The 23649-nt window shown below is 37.3% G+C and overlaps 1 protein-coding gene across 4 annotated transcripts in view; it reads right to left on the reverse strand.

Moving 5' to 3' along the window:
- Positions 1-6137: 6137 nt before the first annotated feature.
- LOC124619382 (carotenoid isomerooxygenase) overlaps positions 6138-23649 on the reverse strand; it is a 374524-nt gene continuing 357012 nt past the window's right edge. For all 4 annotated transcript variants that reach the window (XM_047145721.1, XM_047145723.1, XM_047145724.1 and 1 more), the window contains 2 exons: positions 13368-13466; positions 6138-6372 (listed from right to left, as the gene is read on the reverse strand). In XM_047145721.1, the coding sequence (XP_047001677.1) occupies positions 6196-6372; positions 13368-13466 (276 nt within the window). In that variant the 3' untranslated portion in view covers positions 6138-6195. The remainder of the gene's footprint in view (positions 6373-13367; positions 13467-23649) is intronic.

Raw genomic sequence — 23649 nt, forward strand, 5'->3', positions numbered from 1 at the left:
CAATACTTCAGATTTGAGTAACTTACATCCCATTGTTTGCAGAATTTGCAATTAATTAAGAGTGCAAATTGTAGTTGCTAATCCAAGGGAAGAAGAAATTGGCAGTCTGAAATTGTCATTTTTTGAAATTTGTATCTCCACATCATTGAAGGTAAATGCTAAGTTAAAAGGCAGAGTGCAGAAAAGTGACCCATCCAGGATTCAATCCTACAACCTTTCAGTGCCACTCACTCACTCTACTGCTAGACCATAATGCCAAAGGCAAATTAGATCCTGCTTGCTGCTTTCTTGAATTATGACAGGTGTTCGCTATGTGGCAGTGGCACCGTTTTCACAACTTAACTTTAATTCATCATAATTCAAGCAGTTTTGTGTAAAATCTTCATAAATTACATACAAAACCCATCATTGTGCATCAGTATACCTACTGGTCAAAACTCGATCAAAATCCATACAGCACTTCATATTGCATATACAGACACTTGTGAACAAGCGACTCCAATTGGCATACATAGAAACATGGAGATACAGCAAGACGTGTATACAATATAATAGCATACAACAGACTGTCAACATCAAAGACATTTTCCTGGTGGGAGCTCAAGCACTGACCAAAGAGTCCCTATTATCTCATGCATCTGTTAAATAGGGTGAGGTCCAACAAGTGTATTGTAAATGGGCTTCTGTTACAGATGTAGATAATTATTTTCTTTGAAAAATAATAATAATACCCAGCAAATTATATGCTACCAATAGGAGAAAAACAGCAATTATTTATTATATCCAAGAAAATGCCAGTTTTTCACTTCTTCAGAATATTGGGTTTCCTTATAATTTACTTGGTTAAATATAACTGGTAATAAAACAAATAGCACAGTTTGTTGTAACACTGTGTATAGATTAAGGTCCTACAAGTACTTGTGCTTAATAATATACACCTTGACCTGGGAAGGTTAACTTCTTGTTAGGACCTACAGAACATGATGTATAATGAATGAATAACATAAAATCAAACCGTGAAAAATCCAAGGTGGAATAATGACAGTATCAATCATGAAAAGGACATGTTTGGTCAGAGACAGGCACAACAGAAAGACAGCTAAACAAGGTAGTTTTCATCCAAAAGACCTTCTGAATTAAACAACACACACACACACACACACACACACACACACACACACACACACACTTCCCTAGAGTAGTAAATTGGTGACCCTTTAATGCCTCAGAATGTGTCCTATCAACCAGTACCTTCTCTTGGTCTGTGTGTGCCACAAATTTCTTTTCTCCCCAGTTCTCTCGCATACCTTCTCGTTAATTACGTGATCACATCAAATCTTCAGCATTCTTCCATTGTACCACTTTCCAAAAGCTTCTATTCTCTTCTTGTCTGTACTGTTTACCACCTGCATTCCATTTTCATATGAGGCTACACTCCAGAAAAATCCTTCAGAAGAGGCTTTCTAACACGTAAGTATACTTCAGAATTTTCTGGAACTTTGTCTTTGGGAAAATACAGCTATCAATAAAATTATGGTAAAATGATTTCAATAAAACAGTCTAGATTGCCTGTAAGTTGTGTACATTCCACTTGGTGACTGGTTTTGGTCTCTTATAAGATCATAATCAGACCTTTTGTTACTCTGCAAACAGGAGTACCATACAGGTAATTTCCAAGAATGATCGCCTATCGAACGTGAAGGCCCCTGACAATAAATAAGGAAAGTGCAACTGTTGTCAACCACATGACTCTTGTGGCATGAATTATGGTGACTGTTTAGTGTGTTGCGAGGGAAACTTAGTTTATTGTTTTCCCTTGTGAATAGCAATGAATGAAAGTGTTGCAGTTTTTATTGCCAATACTCCCACAAGTGAAAATTTAATTCCTGGGTTATATAGTGTGGAAAGTTGTTTGGAATTTTGTTGGGACTTTGAATTGCTTCCAAATGAGGATAGCAGGAATTATGTAGAACATAATGAACTCAGTTCCATAAAACTTCACAAGAAAGATATGGGTGCCGATTTTACTTCGACATTGTACTATATCCAGTGTCACAAGAGAATATCTATAAGAAGGAACATATGATTTGACAGTTCCAAGTTATCCATTGAGAAGAGCAACCTTTTAGTTTCTTGTTGGATAAGAGACTATATGCTACAAGCAACAGCTTCTGAAACAAAATTTTCCATGAACACCATGCACAACTATTACAGTTTCTGCTGAGGATTCTGTTTCTTCATAGTCATTAAGGAGAATGTTCCAGTCCATGGACACAATAGGATTGTTGAAATAGATGAATTGCATGTAGCTGCTAGGAAATATCCAAGAGGATAACCCTTGAGAAATGAAGTTGGACATGTTTGGGTATTTGGCAACACTGAAAGAGAATCCCACAAGTGCTTTATAATTTGAGTTTATTCAAGGGGGAAGAAGACTTCAATCTCTCTCATAAAGCACTTAATAATGCCAGGCACAAAAGTGCCAAAGGACATTAAGTCATACAGTACCTTAAAGGAAGAAGTTTTTAGACATGAATTTGTGAAACATTCAGTTGAATTTGACTCATCAGACAATCCATCTGTCACTTGGCGAAATCCGCCAAATCATCAATAAAAAGAAACGGGTATCCAAGAGAAAAGGACAAACTCTACCTATTCCTGTACCTGTATTTACACCGTTGCATGTTTGATATAAATAGTTAGGAGCCTGTGTGTTCCTATAGGCAATCATTCTTGGAAATTACCATTACATATCATAGGCTGTCAAGAAATGAATACTATCACAGAAGTAAAATAACATAAAATAAATGGCTGGTATATCCTTGGTGACAGCAGGAGTCAATGAAGTGTACTATATTCATAAGATCGATAATTGCTTTATTCCATGATTTTAGCTTATAAAATTATACATTTACAAAAAATTTGTGCAGAGTACCATATTTACTCGAATCTAAGCCACACTTTTTTCTGGTTTTTGTAATCCAAAAAACCGCCTGCTGCTTAGAATCGAGTGCAAATTAAGTGGAAGTTCTGAAAAATGTTGGTAGGTGCAGCCACAACTAACTTCTGCTGTCGAATATATGTAGTGCTACACAGGCATACTTTGCAGGCACAAAGATAAATACTGGTGCCAAAACCTCTGCGTCAGTAAGTAAATTAAAAAAAAAAAAAAAAAAAAAAAAAAAAAAAAAAAAAAAAAAAAAAAAAAAAAAAAAAAAAAAAAAGGGTGGAAGACGAGCTTTTTTCGCCGCCCCGAGTTTCGACCACTGGATTTTCATTTCATACATTATCCAACGAAGTAAATACAAATTAAGAATTGTTCATCTTCGAATTTAGCAGCATTTCAATGTACTACGAAAATCCGACTGGCAAGACTGTTTGGGATGTTTGTCAATATGGCCAAGTCTATGTTCTGAATTTTTTCTTATCTATGAGAAGAGATGGTTGCTAATAGGAACTTTTATGAATTGTGAATCACATGCAATATTCTCTTCACCATAAGAATAACACAAATATAAACATTTTGCCATGTATTCTTCCATGTTTTCTGTTATCTCATTTAAAACCTGTCTGCCTAATAAACTACGAAACTAGAGTGAGACAACAGCAAACGCGGAAGGATATACATATCATGTCATGTTTATATTCGTATTATTCTTGTGCCTAATAGTGATACAGCCAGAAATGAAGCACGGCAATTGACTAGATTTTTAAATCTAAGATGACTAATTTCTGTGCAGAATGTAATGTACTAAAGAGGCGTCTGCAAAGATTTTCAAACGGAGAAAAATTTTCGCTAAACTCTCATTCAGAACAACTTCTATCATACGCATTCTATTATTTGGTTCTTGTTGATCATTATCAAAGAAAGCAGCAGTGTAAGTAACAACAAATAGCAGTCTCTTGCCATTGTTTTGCTAATGTGACGATTCCTCTCTCTCTCTCTCTCTCTCTCTCTCTCTCTCTCTCTCTCTCTCATTTTTTTTTATTTTTTTTTATTTTTTTTTTTTTTTTTGTAAGCGGCGGTAGCGTGCACAAAAGTAAGCCATGCCGCAAGCGGCGACAGGCCGCAAACACAGAATGCAACAAACAATGCATGACACAGTATAGTAATACATTTTTAGCTTAGAGTGACGTAAACACCTATAACAAAGAGAACGGCATTTACCATATCAAAGAAAAATAAGCAATCAATTCAAACCAGACGAAGCACGTGAAAAAGGAAGGGTACCCGAATAAATACGGATGGAGTGCCTGACGCATAGCAATGGCTTAACTGCCAAGCTTACGACTCGAACCAAACTACTGTAGCTGTATCGTCATTCATTCGACCTAAATTGTGTCTCATATTACAATAGACCAACATTGTTTCGATTTGGAGGTGCGGCCTAAAACTTTTCTCTCCCCTTGAATTTCGAGTCTCAAATTTCAGGTGCGGCTTAGATTCGGGAAATTTTTTTTCCTTGATTTTGAGTCTAATTTTTCAGGTGCGGCTTAGATTCGAGTTAGTACGTATAGTAACAGCTCTCCACTACCGGCTGTTGGCGATTTCATGAAGGAGGTGGTGGGTGGAGCTTTCACTATGAAGCCATGAGTTAATGAACTGCCATTTATTTTACTTCTGTGATTTTATTCATTCCTTGATAACCTACAATATGTAATACTCTTCATTTACAGAGTAAAAAATGGTCCATGAGGCTGAAACCAGTCACAGTGTGAAATGTGTACAGCTCACATGTGATTGAGAGTGTTTTATTGAAATAAACTTTACTTAAATCTATTTTTCACATTAAAAATTTCTCTTCTTCATAAATGCTTTTCTTGCCATTGCCAGTATACATTTTATACCCTCTTTACTTTTAACTGCCCAAAAAGCAAAACTCATTTACTGCTTTTCATGTGTCATTTTCAAATCTTATTTGCTCAGCTTCACTTGCTTTAATTTGTCTAGGTACATTCCATTAACCCTGCTTTGCTTTTGTTGATCATCTTATACCCTCTTTTCAAGTGTGAACAGATTAGATGTAGTCATAAATTTTTATACGTACACAGTAGCTACATTTCTGATTGATGGTGTGTAAACTGACTTGTTCTACACCCCTGAAGCCTTTGCTTCATGAAGAGAGTTATGGAATGTGATGCATGTGTAAATAAATGAATGAACAAATGCTGTTTTTAGTAACTCCACCCAAAATGGAAACAGAAAATACAGATGTGTTGACAAGTGTAAGTTTCTAGCGAGAAAGCAGCCGATTTCACTGACCCATCATGTGAACCTCCTCAGCAGGCAAATATAAAGCTGCCAGTCAAATGGTTAACTCATAATTCCTATTATCTGACTTTGCCTCTACAGACATCACTGTTGTTTACCTCGACCAGTTTATACTTGAGTTGTATGGTGCTTCAGCTGAATGTGTGGTTCCCACCACTACAAGACTTAGGTGGAACTTGACACAATATGAGGGTCGGTCAGAAAATAATGCCTCCCTTTTTTTCTCTTTTATTTAGTTGGTAATATATTAATAATTAATTTGGTGCACTTCTGTGAACCTTTTTCTGCAGCTCATTTCTTTGACAATAGAAAAGTAAAATACACCACAATGTTTTCATTTTTGTTTGGAATGTATAAGTAATGCAGAATATCATGACAATTTAGTGAAAGACTCAGCTGTCAATTGTAAATAAGAAGTTTTAAGATGTTTAGTAGCATATTACACGTTTGTCACATTAATGTCACCACCCTCCATATTTGATGTCAATGTTCGATAACCACTCACAGATGGCAGGTGGCAACACTAGCAGTAAAGAGCATATAAAGCATGTTTGGAGGACATAGGAAACAGTGCTGTCATTGTCATAATGTGGAAACAGTGATTTATCTGACTTCAAAAGAGCATCATTAAATTTCAAGCCAAGGGTGAAAGTATTTTTGAAACAGCTAACTTTGTAATCTGTTCACCTGCTGTCATGGTTAGAGTATACTGTGCATGGAAAAATTGTGCTATCTAAAACTGGCACCAAGGCAACTGGGCAATCTTGTCATTTTAAAAAACACAATGGATCAACACAAGTGGTCACACAATGTGACCGGACAATGCATTACACTGTTGGCTTTAAAGGGAAAAAAAGCTCAAATATTATAACATTTATTTTTAACGTTTATTTGTAGAAAACAGAACAGGTACAAATAAGACTTCATGTCACTGTATCAGTAAACCAGCCATGCAGACTTTTGGGCACAGGTCCTGGTGTTTCAAAAACTGCTCGCCCAACTTCCTTCCAGGATTTGGCATCTAATACAAGTAAGCCAGCTTTATTCTCCTCTCCTTTTCCCCAAATGATAGCAGATAATACTACACCATCATCTTCCTCCTGGAAACAATGACAGATAACATGGAATTAAACATTAAAACTCTCAAAGTGTGTTTTCATTGCAACTGAAGAAGTCTTTTTTTTTCACTTTCCAAGTTTTATAAAAGAAAAAAATAATTTGCAACAAAGATGTTTGGTACTTCAGCCAGCATGTTTTATATACTGCTCATTACTTTGTATTTGAATCTATAATCATGTAACACTAACAATTTGGTTTCTGGGCTGGTGAAGTTTGACTCTTCCTAATTAGCATAACATTTGCTTCCTAAATGAAACCTATGTTAAGGTGGCAAAGACACAAAACTTCACACTGAGCTGTAATTTTGACAGATTAAACGTTAGTATTGGGGCAGAAGCTTGTTTTACAGTAGGAATAAATTAACTTTGTATTACTGTAATTTTGCTGCTGTAGTGTACTAAGATTTAAATGGCACATTTAGTCATGTTGAGCAGCTTGTGAGGTGCTAGAAATTGAGTGGAGTGACTTGCAGGGTGCCCATAATTGAAATTCCAATTTCAAAACGCTGTAGAATGAGAACCACTGGGTCAGAATAACATCAAATTTGAACAGCATGTATTGATGATAGGGGAAACATCATGGAACAAAAAAAATTTAACAAAAATTTTACCAACAGATCGGCACTGTAAGCATCAGGATATGCACACCAACAGACATGAGGCACAAGACTGTTCCTCAGTCTGTGTCTGAGATACCCAACATGATCTCTCCTTGAAGGAAGTGCTTTGCTGGTTAAACACTTTTACAAGAATGGTGACTGTACACCAGTAGCCAAGCAGAAGTAGTGGATACTCAGGAGTATGAAAAATGGCATCAGTCCAATGTCTGGTAAGGGTCTCGAGAAAATGATTACAAATTTTGAAAGTAAGGTTCTTTAGAAGTGCAATGTGGCAGAGGGACTAAAGCAGTTGATCCAACATCTGTTGAGGATGTGGCCACAACACTGCAGGTGAGGTCAAGTGGTGGTGTGCAAAAATATGGCACGTGGGGAATTGCCTGTACAATGGAGACAAGCTTGTGAGCACAGTGCATAAAATCTTTTGAAACATCCCACATTGCTATCCTTACAAAATCACCCATGTTCATGAGTTGCTTCCTGCTGACCTACCAGCAAGACAAACATTCAGTCTGGAATTTCTTGCTCACATGGAATTGGACATTGAATGGCCAAGGAACATTCTGTGGACAGAAGAAACCCACTTCCATCTCCAAGGACATGTCAGTACACAGAATTGAAGAATAAGGGCAACAGAAAATCTGCACACACTTCTAGCGGTACCACTTCACTCTGCAAAGGTGACAGTGTGGTGCGAGTTGACAGCATTGCTTATCATTGGGCCATATTTTTTTGAGGAGATGAGTCCTGTGGGTCCTGTTATCTGTACCATCATTGGTAAACACTATGGGAATCTTTTTTGCACCGTCATTCCAACCCTTCAGCAACATGGATGTGTGTAAGATCATTTTTTATGCAAGATGGCACTCCTCCACACAATGCACAGATAGTGAAGCAGCTGCTCCAGAGGCATTTTTCCCCTACAACCTGGCTGTCTAGGGCACCCAATTTTAATTCACATGACTTCTGTCTGTCAGGTTATCTGAAATATGTTGCGTTCAGTGCTTCAATTACATAAACAGCTGAACTGGAGACATGCATTGCACTATACACTCTGAACATGACCCCTGAGACACTGAAATCTGTTGTGGAACATGTTGTTTCCTGATTTCAACTTGTGACAGAAAACAGTAGACAGAATGTTGAATATGTCTTGTACCAGTCTCACGACAATTAAAAACTGATGTTATTTTACCTATTATGCAGTTTTTCAACCTCTGAAAATTAAAAACCAATGTCATTTTACTTTTGATGCAGTTTTTGGGTCCAGGATAATTGAAAAACCAATGTCAATTTACTTCTTAAGCAATTTTTGGCCTTGGGACAATTTTGCAGTCATGCACATTGAATAGTACAGATAGTGTAGTGTGCAACTCAAACCATAGTCATCATAGTTCAGTTCATTTGTAGCTGATCCTATTTATGTTAAAACACTTGCAGCACCATCAGTTGATAAAATTCTTGTTAAATTTCTGTTTTGTTTCATGACATTTTCCCCTGCATTAACAACATGCTGTTCAGATTTGACAACATTCTGAGTAGTGGTTCACTTTCTATAGCATTTTGAAACTGGGACTTTAATTATGGACATCCTACACAAGGCAAAGTGACATAGTAAGAAAAGTGTACTTGAGGATTTGGACTTGATCATGCAGATATAGTCTGTTGCTAGATTTTGCTGAAAAAAAAGAAATACGGAAAGAGAATACCGAGGACTTACCATTTACCATAAATGACAATCAACAAGTTATCCTCAAAAATTGTGCTACCTTTGTATAGGACATGAGTACGTAAGTCAATGATAAAAAAGTCAACCATTAGGTCTACAATATTTTCAGTAATGCTTGCTTTTTCATTGTGAGAAGAGTGATGAAGTTTACAACATAATGCTACAAAGGAAACATCTGACAGTGTTTTATTGGACATAATTATTTTACACACTGAAATAGATCACACACAGGCCATAGTTTCAGCAGGATTAAAAGTACTGCAAACTTCATTAAAAGCCTTTAGTAATGTTTCCAAAACATAAGGAATTTTCTTTGTAGTCCAGAGAAAGATAGTAAAGAGTAGATACTCAAAATAAGCACTGATGCCTGTCTTTCGTGGTGTGATGGAGGCTAATAATTGTGTCAGGGCTTACAGTTGCAACAAAAGTTTCAATGTCTTGACAGGTGGTGTCTCAGGGTTGGACAGGATGACAGATGAATGGAAAAATGTAATTTTCACAAAAGAATGATGACTGTCTTTTTTTAGCCATCATCAAAGAAACTTTTACACCTCTGTGCAGTACTTCCTCAGATGTGGAGTGAACTCCCATTACAGTACTAGAAGCACTTTGTAGAGAGCATGCCAACTTCTGCCAAACATATGTGACAGTTAGTGGTAATCATATCCCATATTTGCTGTTTTGATATTGCAAAGAGATTTTTCTACCTTGCTATTTTGTAGCATATCCTTTAATTTCTGAACTTTCAAAACACATGTTTAGGGCATTGGTTTATGCCAGATGCCACTTTACCATGCTTAACCTCCTTTTGCAACGCTTTCAGTCCACTGTTCAAGAAATATTCTTCCATTTCTTGATTGGCCTCACTTCTGGGCATTTGTGCAGATGATATTATCATAATCAGAACAATGAGATCTGGGTCAGTAGCTTCATGGAAGTATGGTCAGTTTTCATCTAAGATCATTCCCCAAGTCAATGATCTCTCATCATCATCAGGTATTAAACTCTCACTTTTCTTGCTTCTTTACTTAAAATTACAATCATCATCTTGACAGGTGAATAGCTATCTACTCACCATCCCAACGATTTAATTTATATCAGATACCACATTTAGCATGCCAGACAAAATATTGGTCACTCACCTAAAACAGCACAATGATTACAGAATGAGATTTTCACTCTGCAGCGGAGTGTGCACTGATATGAAACTTCCTGGCAGATTAAAACTGTGTGCCCGACCAAGTTCGAGTCTCGGTCGGGCACACAGTTTTAATCTGCCAGGAATTTTCAGTACAATGATTGCTCTGGAGCTCTCTAAATTGTGTAGAATTGGTACCAAGCAGTCATGTGGGCCTCCACAAGTTGCTTAAGTAATGGCAATGAATCAATGTGTAAATTTTAGTTAGTTGTGTGGAATCAGCATTGAAAGATTGGTTGATGTGTAGATGTGAAAAAATGACAAAAAGGAGCTATCACATCTGGATGTGCCCATAATCACACCACAAATGATGTTGCCCTATTTGTTCTTGTGACAATGCAGACTGTCCAACTTGTCTACAAGGAATAGTGTATCACTTGCAGTCATCTAATAAAACAAAAGAACTGTGGTAGAAAAATATCCTACACGACAGGAACCAATCAAAGAGAATAAGTTTTGAATGTGACAGGAACTGGTGTTGTCTATAAATGCAGATCCACCTCAACCAGTCTCTAAGAAAATGTTATGAAAGGAACTGCATGCAATAGACATTTCAGGTTTACCTATCAAAAGGCCATTGCTCACTGTTGCACATTAACTTGCATATCTTCAGTGTGCCAAAGAACACAAAAACATGACACTAGCAGACTGGAAACATGTTGTGTAGTCGTGCAAGTCAAAATTTTGCCTCTTTTCAAATGATGCAAGGCTCCGAGTGCAGTGACAGACCAATGAGGAATTTAACCTGCAGTATGCCAAAGATGTAGCTGAGTTTTGGGATCTTTTTTTTTATATATTATATATATTCAGTTTGAGCCCTCTCTTTCAGCTTGCCATGAATATGAAGCAGGATGTATATCAACATTCTTGACCAAGTGTTGCCCTTTCTTCTATGTCATCATAATGAGTTTGCTGTCATGCAGCCCTCCATGAGTGACTTAAGTAATTACTGTAAAGCGATTTGTATATGCTAGTCAGTTGTATGGAATCAGTGCAGAAAGACTGGTTTCAATTTCAGTTTCAATTTGTTGCTCATAACTCATAATTTCATATGCATGTGCATTTTCAACAAGTATAAAGTTTTTACAATTACAATTTTTTTAGTTTGCATTATTTCTTATTACATTTTAATTAATGACAAAGTTATAAGCGCATTTTTGGATAATCCACTGCTTGACTCCCTTTTTAAAAGTATTCCCTGTCAATTTCTTAACTTCATTTGGGAACAAGTTATTAAAAACAGCTCCTTTGACATAGGGGCTTTTTGCTGTTAAAGTTAATCTTCTGTTAACCATATGAAAATCTTTTCTATGCCTTGTTTCATAGTTCTTGATATCCATGTTTCTTTTTGTAATCTTAGTGTCTTCTTTCACTAGTATTATAGTTTCTAGTATATACATGGCATAAACTGTGTCTAATGAATATGGGTTTGCAAGAAGTCCTGGTTTTACTTTTCTGAGATCCTCAAGGCTCGCTTCTGCAGTATGAAAACTCTTTTCAGATCAGTTTGGCATGTCCCACCCCACTGTACTATTCCATAAGAAAAGAATGGATACACTAATCCACAGTATACAATCCTTAGGGTTTCAGAATTAAGATATGAAGATAATCTTCTTAATACATGTAGACTGGGTGTTATTTTTTCACAGACATAATCAGCTTGGTACTGCCATGAAAGTCAATCATCTATGCATAAATCGAAGAATTTACAATCTGTACATGTTTTTGGTAGAATTTTGTCAATCATGGTATTTTGTCTGTTTGGACCACTTGGTTTAAAATGAATAATATTAATTTTTTCTATGTTTACTTTCAGGTTCCCCCTTTCAAAGTGAGCTCTTGACTTTTCAATGAAGTTACGTATCTCTTCAACTAGGCTGGGCTCATTGCATGCATAGCAGACACCAGATGTATCATCTGCATACATAGTGATGAATTGATTATTGTCAAGAGAACTTGGGAAATCATTTACATAGCATATAAATAGGACTGAACCTAAAATAGAGCCCTTAGGATCACCAAAATGTATATTTCTTATACTTGACCTTCTCCTCTCCAGTATTTCTTCATTAGAGTACATAATCTCTATGCACTGTTGTCTACCCTTTAAATATGTTTCTAGCATTGCACGAGTTTTCCAATGACACCACTCCTTGCAGTTTTTGAGGGCAATGAGTCTGTAGTTTTGTACAAGTTTTGTTTCCCCTTTTTTGTGCATTGGTTTCACTACAGATAGTTTCAACTTGTCAGGGAACACACTGCCTTCAAGAACACAGTTTATTAGATGAACTAGTGGTTTCATTAGTTCATGTTTACATTTCTTCAAATGATATGGAGAAATTACATCTAATCCTACTGATTTCTTGTTTCTGAGGTTATCAATAAGCTGCAGAATGTCATATGTGCTTACTGCAGGTAGTGTTGGTTGATATGGAGATATGAAAGAATGACAAACATGTTGATCCTGAAAAGTTATTTTTTTTCTGGTGAAGCATGGCTGCATTTAATGGAATACATAAACTCAGAGTCAACAGTGAATTTCTGAACATCCTCATCAGCTAAATCAAGAGCTTCTGTGTGATGTGAAAACAGGAGTGTGGTGTGCAGTCAGTGAAATACAAATTAGTGGAGCAATCTCGTTCCACCGAATTGTAACTTCTCATAGTTTTGGGCACAATGTATTGCAGTCTTTTTTCACAGAATTAACAATTAATGAAAAGACATAGAATTATTTCATGTAGGAAAATGTAAGAGCACACACTGCCATTGTAGTATGATAGTATAACAAGGTGTTTTTGATGAGATAGTTGATAGGCCTCCTCATTTCCCAGGTCTACATCCAAGTGATTATACAAACAGTTGATGATTAGAAGACAGTTTTTGGCTTGTGATTTCAATAATTTCGACTGTTGACTTTTGATGACTGTAGGCAATGTGTACAGGTGTCAGTCTATTCTTGTCACAGAGAGACATAATTTTTATTACCTACTGTAAATGAAGGTGAGCTTAGTTTAGTCACATTATATCTTAGTTTATCCTGAACTCAGGGAAGATGTGCAGAGCCAAAGGAATTAGTTGGTGAACAACCCATGCAAGCTGAGGGCATGTACTTTGGTTCTATTTGCAACACCCTGTATATGCATAATTCGTGATGAATTTCTTACTCAATGAAACTCCCAGCTGAAATGCCATTTACAGTCCATATATGTAGAGAATTTAGCACACAGCTACCAATAGTAAATTTAATCATCTCTGATATGTCATAAAGTTGTATAAGTGCTGCACATTTGTGCCAGTCTACAGCTCAGTTAATTTTAAATTTTTCAGTAAAAAAGGAGATTAATGTAAGAAAACTACTTTTAGATTTTCATTGACAGGGCACCTAATATTGATAAAATAATCATTTATTCTGTCATAATAGTCTTGTACTTACTGTCCCATTTGGATCCCGAACAAATATTGGTTCACTTGGAAAAACATTTTTCTCAAACCAGATTTGTGTCTGACGTGTCTCTGCATCAGTCTTAATTAGCTGTAAGTAATATAATAAAACATCTGTCAGTAAAATTCATGCAGCTGAAAGACAATGTCATATGTGATAATGAATTAAAATAGTTTTATATATAAAGGTAATGTGTAAAAAACTCAATATCTAATGTCATCTGCTGGACGAAATGTGTGTAGACCTGAAATCCAACTCTCCTGAATGATATTAAAAATGTGGCTTTCCTCAATGACATTAAAAATGTGCATACATACTTGATACATTTATGCCCACTGTTACAAAATAAGTAAGTTGTCACAAAGATATTTTGAACTGCAAAGATGACCTCTGGAGGCAGTACAGCTACACTGTGTAGACGATATCCGCATTAATACATAGCCTAGTGAATATGAAATGTTTGTGAAAACTAAAGACACTAACAAGTCATCAGGAACCATTTTATAAAAAAACAAGAAAAGTTGGTGAAGGATATAAATCAATTAACAATAACTCCTCCCCCCTGCCCCACACCTCAAACTGTCAGGGGTTAACTGAATGGTGACATGGTAGAAAAATTCATATTAAGGCCACAAAAATTTTCATATTTATCTCTACTTACAGTATCTGTAATTTATTTTTATTTGTTTGTAATTGCATAACAAGTGCCTGTGTAACATTAAGCATCAAACTGTTTGCTGTGAATAATCTCTAAACCTATTCCATTATTATCCTGGCTGTATCTGGTATGAAGATGATTGGGCTTCTTATCAGCTTACTTAAATCTTTAGCAAACATCACTGATATACCAGGCAAGTCAACTATAAAGGTCATGAATAGAAATAGATTAAGCTCCAAAATTTGCAAGACATCATATTCAAAGTTTCTTCGCTCGTAATGTATTCTTATTCTTGTAATATTGTTGTTAAATTGGCACTCAGTTTCCTGTTAAGCAAGAGTAATGTTTTACTCTTTTAGCTTCCCCAGCAGAATTTGGCAAGATCATAAAAGTTGCCCATGATCTATTTGTCTTGTTTAGGTCTGCCAGTACTGCATTTGTGATATATATTGATTTCTCCATACAAGTGCTCTGTGCTACTGTTACAATGTCATTCTCAGAAAAATAGTTTAGTATTCTGTTACAAACTACATTCTCAAATAGTTTTGATAACATGAGGAGGAGGTAGATGGGCTTCTAATTAAATGAGACTTGTATTTCTCCACTTTTACTCAGTGACTGATTACAAAGGTAACTCAAGGATGGCACTACCAAGTCAACAAAAAAATTTATTACTTTTTTTTGAAAACTCATCATAACCAGAAAAATTACTACTTTTTAGTGACCTAATGATTTCTGCGAATCTCTTAGTGATTGTTTTCTAAATAAAAACTGCCTTTGTTTTTGCTTCAGTGTATTTTATTTCTTCCAGATGTGTTTCACCTTTTACTTTAACACCTCATAAATGGAATCTAGAGTGATATAGTTTTCTAGATTAGGAAACAGATTTTTATGTAAATAAAGGATTACTTACAATACTTCGAGTTTTTTGGTTGCATATGTGTTTACTCTCATCTGATCAACCAAAAACACAAAAAACTAAGTAATCACTTATTTACATAAAAAACAATATGTAAACTGTTTTATAATCTACATATATTGCAAATTAAAACAAAACTGTATCATTCTAATTTCCACTGATGATGGCTTAAAGTTAAAGGAGAAACACATCTGGAAGAAATAAAATTCTCTGCTGCAAGAAAAAGCATTTTTTATTCACAGAACGAGTACTTCTGTGCTTGCTTCAAATGATGGTCACACAAACAAACTTGTTTCAGTAACTGATTTAGAAAATGTGATGTCTCCTGGTCGAGTATGAAAATATCTGTCTAAGTGAGTCTACAGGGTTTGCATAGTCTACAGGGTCTGCTTTCGATGGACAGTTTTTTGTCCCTGTTTTTTCAGCTACTGCAAGAACAAATTCATTGAAAATGTAGTTGCCACTGGTTTCAACTGAACATCATCTGTTTCTCAGCTGAGTCTGCTTAGGGAAGAATGGCCAGGAAATGGGTTTTTCATATTCTGAATTCTTATTCACACAGGACTATACAACATTGATTACAGTGTTACTTGATGCTACAGAATTGCAACAAATGTAGTTGCACTAGCTGGTGGATGTAATATGCTACAGGCTGCATTGGTGGCATGCATTCTATTTTGCTAACTTCCATATTCCTTATATTGCAATGGGCTCTTGAAAAATGTTGTTGGTGTGCCATTGACAAAATTAATATTTTTAGACCAACAATATTATAGATACGCAGAATGAAAAGACCGTTACACACTAAGCCACACACCTGGTGTGTCTGTCTATGTGTGGATGGATGTGTGTGTGTGCGCGCACGAGTGTATACCCGTCCTTTTTCCCCCCTAAGGTAAGTCTTTCCGCTCCCGGGATTGGAATGACTCCTTACCCTCTCCCCTAAAACCCACATCCTTTCGTCTTTCCCTCTCCTTCCCTCTTTCCTGATGAGGCAACAGTTTGTTGTGAAAGCTTGAATTTTGTGTGTATGTTTGTGTGTCTGTTGACCTGCCAGCACTTTCATTTGGTAAGTCACATCATCTTTGTTTTTAGATATATTTTTCCCACGTGGAATGTTTCCATATATATATATATATATATATATATATATATATATATATATATATATATATATATATATATATATATATATATATATATATATATATATATATATATATATATATATTTTTTTTTTCACACAAGAAAGCGCACATGACTGCTATCTTCATTCGCTGCAGTCTGAAGACAGTTTTGGCTGAAAGCTCAGTGTGCAAGACTCTTTTTGTTGTGCCTATCTGCAACTCAATGTGTCATCCTTATGGTGAGTAGCAATTTATCCTTTTCATAATATAATTGATATTCCAACCTGTACTTTCCATTGTCTGATATTTTTAGACCAATCACACATCAGTGTGTTCTACGAGGGATATCCTGAAAGTAAGTCTCATTATCAGAAACTTTATTAACAAAAACAAAAACACCATGACATCACGACTACACACCTTGCACCATGGTTTGATATAGTTACTATCAACATTGATACATTTGTTGTAGCATACTATCAGTTTGAAGAAACCACTCTGCTGAAACTTCATGCCTTGCAATGCAAAGAAATGTTACACAGATTGCTCCATGTCCGCATTGGTTTGGAAGTGACGTCCTGAGAGCATGGCTTTCAATGGAGCAGGTGAAAGGCTGATTGGGCAAGACTGAGATTGTAGGCCAGGTGATCCAGTCTTATCTGAAGCAACAAATTTGATCCTGTGCAAGCCTTGCTGTGTGTGCTTTGGCATTGTCATCCAAGAGCACAATACCTTCACTCATGATTCCTGGTCTCTTTCACTGAAAGGCAGACCTAAGGTTAGTACAGGCATCACAGTTGCGCGCAACATTGATGGTCCCTGGCTGGAGGAAATCGAGGAGAATCACACACTTTGGATCCCAGAACATTGCAGCCAAAACATTTCCTGTGGAGGGTGACAATCTGTAGTTTTTCCTCATTGGTGAATCAGGATGCTTCCTTGTCACTGAGGCTGAGGCAGCCTTGGATTCTGCTCCCATGTCTCATCACCTGTTATGATTCTGAACAGGAACTCATTTACCTATCCTGTGTACCACATCAAGTGATTGAGGCTGATTGCCATCCTTGCACTCTTGTGACCCAGGGTCAGATATTTTGGCACCCATCAGTTTCCAGTAAACCAACATGTCATGGAGCATGTGATGGGCCTGAGGATGGCCATTGCACAGTTTTGATGTTTCTTCTGACACCATTATGCCCCTATCTGTGAACACCTAGTCCTGTGCTCTACCAATGTTGTTTTAAATCATGGATCTGGAGGGGTGCACACTTCAACCTTCATCCTTCACACTCTGCCTTTCATCTCTAAACATGTGACACCAGTTAAACCTACCATTTGATGAGACATGACCTCATCTCTACATATAAAAGGTAGTCTGAACAGAAATAGCTGTGTTAGAAAGGTTTTAATGAAGGAAACTCCAGATACTATATTTAAGCGGGGCAATGCTCAGCTACATGTGGTGAGAAATGAGCAAGCCTTTTTCAGTGAATGGCTGTTACCACTGCTTGTGGCACCAGCATTTTCACCCAATACAGGATGAAAATTAATAGAACTGACAAACAGCAGGGACAGTTTCCAGACTGGAAATGGAGGACAAAAGGTCCTATGAATATTTGTCTGGAGATGTATCACTGCCACAGTAGATGGCACCAACAAATGACAGTTCATCTAACCATATGCTGTGTGTTCCTTGTGCTTTGTAGGCTTTGTGATTGAAGCAGTGTATTGTAAGAAGCAGAATGGTCCAGTATTCACTTTGGGAGCAAGCTGAGATGGTGTTTGTGCACACCCAAGCAGATGGAAACAGTCGAGAGGCAGCATGCTCAAAATAAGTACTCTCACAGCCACCAGCCACTTTATACAACATTTATGCCCTTTTTGGGCATTTGTGTGATCATGGAGCCTTCCAGGCAGATGAATGTGCAGAAAGTGGCAAGCTGTGAGCACACCAGATATGTAGGACCGTGTTCGGAAAGATATTGAGAAGAACCCTAGTACAAGCTCCAAATCTGGTGTACACGCAGTCTGCTGCCTCCCTGCATTTCTGTCTGTCTGAAAGGACCCATGACCACAAAAATGCCCAAAAAGGACTTGAAATATTGTGTGATATGGTTCTTGTCTGTGAGGGTACTTGTTTTGGTACAGGCATTTAGCTGTTCTGCCTCTTGAGCATTTCTGTCTGCTTGGCCGTACACTGACATCATCACAGCTTGTTCCCAACATGAATACTGGACCATTCAGCTGCTTACAGTATGCTGTGTCACTCATGCAGCCTGCAACACACTGCACATGGTCAGAGGAACGGTCATTCACCATGCCATCTACCATGGCAATGATGCATTTCCAGACACATTTTCGTACAAGTTCATAGGACCTTTTTGCATTTGTTTACATTCAGGAAACCATCCCTGCAGTTTGTGGAGTTTGTTAATGTTCACCCTGTATGTTTCTCATTAAACATGTTTAGCTAGCAACTTGCTGCACACAGTCATTCAGAGAGATATCCCAAGAAAATACCGAGGGCATCTTTACTTCTAGTCAATATAGTCAAAGGCTCTAACTAAAGTGTGTGATGCCTTCACACCATACTGGATTTTCAAAGACAAAAGTATCGTCTACATCTGCAATTATAATCCCTCCATTACCAGATTAATTATTCCTTGATGTCTCAGGATGTGTTCTAACAGATAATTGCTTTGTCAAATTTTGCCACATTTTTTTTTTCATCGGTTTGATTCAGTACCTCCTCATTAGTCACTCAATCTACTCATCTAATCTTCAGAATTCTTCTGTAGCACCACATTTCCAAAGCTTTTATTCTTTTGTTTTCTGAATTGCTTATTGTCCACATTTCACTTCCATACAAGACTACATGCCAGACACGTATCTTCAAAAAAGACTTCCAAACACTTATGAGGGCATGCTGAAAAGTAATGCCTCTGAATTTTTCACACTGTTCTCAATATCAGATGAGATGTTACATGTCATGTATATAATCCAGTCAACTTTCCCTCTTTGCAGATGAAAGACACAAACATCTGCTACTAGAGGGCTCTGAACTGGAGCGTGTAACGTTACCGTGTTGATGCGTGAGAAACAGCATGCTGTAATCAGGTTTCCAACAACAGAAAAAAATCATTCACACATGGAGAATCCTCTTATTCAGTGTAACAGTGCCAGACCACACAAGAGTGCTGCGACATCTACAACAACCCAATGCCTTGGGTTCACTGTCATTAAACATCCTCTATACAGTCCTAACATGACCCACCCAATTTTCACATGTTTCCAAACACCCTTAAGGACTTCACTTTGGTAGTGATGAAGCAGTACAAGCAGAAATGAGGATGTTGCTCTGTCAACCAAGTGAAACATTCTACAATAATGGTATCAACAAACTAGTCTCTTGTTGGGAGAAACATATTTGTCACCAGGGTAACTATGTTGACGAATAAGTATCTGAACATGAAGAGCAAAGGTTTAGAATATTAATAAAATTCATATTATTTGAAAAACTTTAAGAATTTTCAAATAAAATATTCAAAGGTATTACTTTTCAGCATGCCCTTGTAAATTTATATTAGATGTTAACAATTTCCTGTTTTTGAAAAATGATTTTTTGCTTTACCCAGTCAGCATTTTATATCCTCTCTGCTTCAGCCCTCATCAGTTATTTTGCTACTCATGTAGCTAAACTCACCTACACTTTCAGTGTATCATTTCCCAATCTAATTCTATCAGCATCACCTGATTTAATTTGTTCTACATTCCATTACCCTCATTGTCGATTTTCATTTTATAATCTCTTTTGAAGATACTGTGTTAGTGTAATGGTTAAAGTGAATGGCTGCTAAGTGAAAGGTTCTGAGTTCAATCCTCGTTCGGTGCTTAATATTTACCTGACACGTTCCACATCATTACGAAGTGTCGTATTCATGATCTATGAAACAAGTATTAATCTAATCTACTCTATTTAACTACTCTTTGAAGTCCTTTGGTGAAGGGTAAATGGAATGTAGATTAAAAACTTTGATGGTATGAAGATCCAAGGAATAACAACAAATAATTTTCCTCCTTATCCATGAATCAGAATGGAATTTTGTACTCTGGTGGGAAGGTCTGCAACAAGCTTCCATCTAACATAAGCAATTGGAAATCCCTGCCAATTCCAAAGAATATTAAAACCATGCCTCATTAGTCATTTCTAAATTGAGTAATTGAAAAATTTTGTTAGCTGCCAAGTAGTAATGAACAGTAAATAAGACTCAATATTTACAGATGTAAGAAAATATTTCCTTTGAAAAATGATATTGTAATCCAATAAATATTAAGATCCTAATAATGATAAATAATGATTGGATAGTAGAACAGAGAAGGTGAATGCTTTCTTTAACATAACACCTTTTTTTCTAATATACTTGTTTAAATTTAGGTAGCATAAATGTAAATAAGTACCTGTGGTCTAGGGGTAGCGGCTTTGATTCATAATCAAAAATGCCTTCGGTCCCGGGTTCAATCCCCGCCACTGCCTAAATTTTGATAAATAATCAGCATTGGCGCTTGAAGACTTCCGGCATAAGAAGTCAGCCTCATTCTGCCAACGGCCTTGTCAAAGAGAGCAGAGGAGCGGATAGAGGTTCAGGGCACTCTCTTGTCCTAGGGGTGGGAAATTGCCCCTAAAGGCTGAAGAATCAGCAATGATCAATGACATGAGGATGCAGAAGGCAATGGAAACCACTGTATTAAAGACACGTAACGTGTATCCTCAAGACATGTGGCCTGTAATCGAAGAAGTGTCATGATGATCTCTCCATTGGCAAAAGATTCCGGTATAGTCCCCCATTCGGATCTTTGGGAGGGGACTGCCAAGGGGGAGGTTACCATGAGAAAAAGATTGAATAATCAACGAAAGGATAACGTTCTACGAGTCGGGGCGTGGAATGTCAGAAGCTTGAACGTGATAGGGAAACTAGAAAATCTGAAAAGGGAAATGCAAAGGCTCAATCTAGATATAGTAGGGGTCAGTGAAGTGAAGTGGAAGGAAGACAAGGATTTGTGGTCAGATGAGTATCGGGTAATATCAACAGCAGCAGAAAATGGTATAACAGGTGTAGGATTCGTTATGAATAGGAAGGTAGGGCAGAGGGTGTGTTACTGTGAACAGTTCAGTGACCGGGTTGTTCTAATCAGAATCGACAGCAGACCAACACCGACAATGATAGTTCAGGTATACATACCGATGTCGCAACAGATAGAGAAAGTGTATTAGGATATTGAAAGGGTAATGCAGTATGTAAAGGGGGACAAAAATCTAATAGTCATGGGCGACTTGAATGTAGTTGTAGGGGAAGGAGTAGAAGAAAAGGTTAGAGGAGAATATGGGTTTGGGACAAGGAATGAAAGAGGAGAAAGACTAATTGAGTTCTGTAACAAGTTTCAGCTAGTAATAGCGAATACCCTGTTCAAGAATCACAAGAGGAGGAGGTATACTTGGAAAAGGCCGGCAGATATGGGAAGATTTCAATTAGATTACATCATGGTCAGACAGAGATTCCAAAATCAGATACTGGATTGTAATGCATACCCAGGAGCAGATATAGACTCGGATCACAATATAGTAGTGATGAAGAGTAGGTTGAAGTTCAAGACATTAGTCAGGAAGAATCAATACGCAAAGAAGTGAGATACGGAAGTACTAAGGAATGACGAGATATGTTTGAAGTTCTCTAACGCTATAGATACAGCAATAAGGAATAGCGCAGTAGGCAGTACAGTTGAAGAGGAATGGACATCTCTAAATAAGGCCATCACAAAAATTGTGAAGGAAAACATAGGTACAAAGAAGGTAGCTGCGGAGAAACCATGGGTATCAGAAGAAATACTTCAGTTGATTGATGAAAGGAGGAAGTACAAACATGTTCCGGGAAAATCAGGAATACAGAAATACAAGTCGCTGAGGAATGAAATAAATAGGAAGTGCAGGGAAGCTAAGACGAAATGGCTGCAGGAAAAATGTGAAGACAGTGAAAAAGATATGATTGTTGGAAGGACAGACTCAGCATACAGGAAAGTCAAAACAACCTTTGGTGACATTAAAAGCAACGGTGGTAACATTAGGAGTGCAACGGGAATTCCACTGTTAAATGCAGAGGAGAGAGCAGATAGGTGGAAAGAATACATTGAAAGCCTCTATGAGGGTGAAGATTTGTCTGATGTGATAGAAGAAGAAACAGGAGTCGATTTAGAAGGGATAGGGGATCCAGTATTAGAATCGGAATTTAAAAGAGCTTTGGAGGACTTACGGTCAAATAAGGCAGAAGGGATAGATAACATTCCACCAGAATTTCTAAAATCATTGGGGGAAGTGGCAACAAAACGACTATTCACGTTGGTGTGTAGAATATATGAGTCTGGTGATATACCCTCTGACTTTCGGAAAAGCATCACCCACACAATTCCGAAGACGGCAAGAGCTGACAAGTGCGAGAATTATCGCACAATCAGCTTAACAGCTCATGCATCGAGGCTGCTTACAAGAATAATATACAGAAGAATGGAAAATAAAATTGAGAATGCGCTAGGTGACGATCAGTTTGGCTTTAGGAAAAGTAAAGGGACGAGAGAGGCAATTCTGACGTTACGGCTAATAATGGAAGCAAGGCTAAAGAAAGCTCAAGACACTTTCATAGGATTTGTCGACCTGGAAAAAGCGTTCGACAATATAAAATGGTGCAAGCTGTTCGAGATTCTGAAAAAAGTAGGGGTAAGCTATAGGGAGAGACGGGTCATATACAATACGTACAACAACCAAGAGGGAATAGTAAGAGTAGATGATCAAGAACGAAGTGCTCGTATTAAGAAGGGTGTAAGACAAGGCTGTAGCCTTTCGCCCCTACTCTTCAATCTGTACATCGAGGAAGCAATGATGGAAATAAAAGAAAGATTCAGGAGTGGAATTAAAATACAAGGTGAAAGGATATAAATGATACGATTCGCTGATGACATTGCTATCCTGAGTGAAAGCGAAGAAGAATTATATGATCTGCTGAACGGAATGAACAGTCTAACGAGTACAAAGTATGGTTTGAGAGTAAATCGGAGAAAGACGAAGGTAATGAGAAGTAGTAGAAATGAGAACAGCGAGAAACTTAACATCAGGATTGATGGTCACGAAGTGAATGAAGTTAAGGAATTCTGCTACCTAGGCAGTAAAATAACCAATGACGGACAGAGCAAGGAGGACATCAAAGGCAGACTCGCTATGGCAAAAAAGTCATTTCTGGCCAAGAGAAGTCTACTAATATCAAATACCGGCCTTAATTTGAGGAAGAAATTTCTGAGGATGTACGTCTGGAGTACAGCATTGTATGGTAGTGAAACATGGACTGTGGGAAAACTGGAACAGAAGAGAATCGAAGCATTTGAGATGTGGTGCTATAGACGAATGTTGAAAATTAGGTGGACTGATAAGGTAAGGAATGAGGAGGTTCTACGCAGAATCAGAGAGGAAAGGAATATGTGAGAAACACTGATAAGGAGAAGGGACCTTTTTTTTTTTTTTTGGGC

This window comes from Schistocerca americana, chromosome 6 (genome assembly GCF_021461395.2).
Source record: "Schistocerca americana isolate TAMUIC-IGC-003095 chromosome 6, iqSchAmer2.1, whole genome shotgun sequence".
Classification (NCBI taxonomy): domain Eukaryota; kingdom Metazoa; phylum Arthropoda; class Insecta; order Orthoptera; family Acrididae; genus Schistocerca; species Schistocerca americana.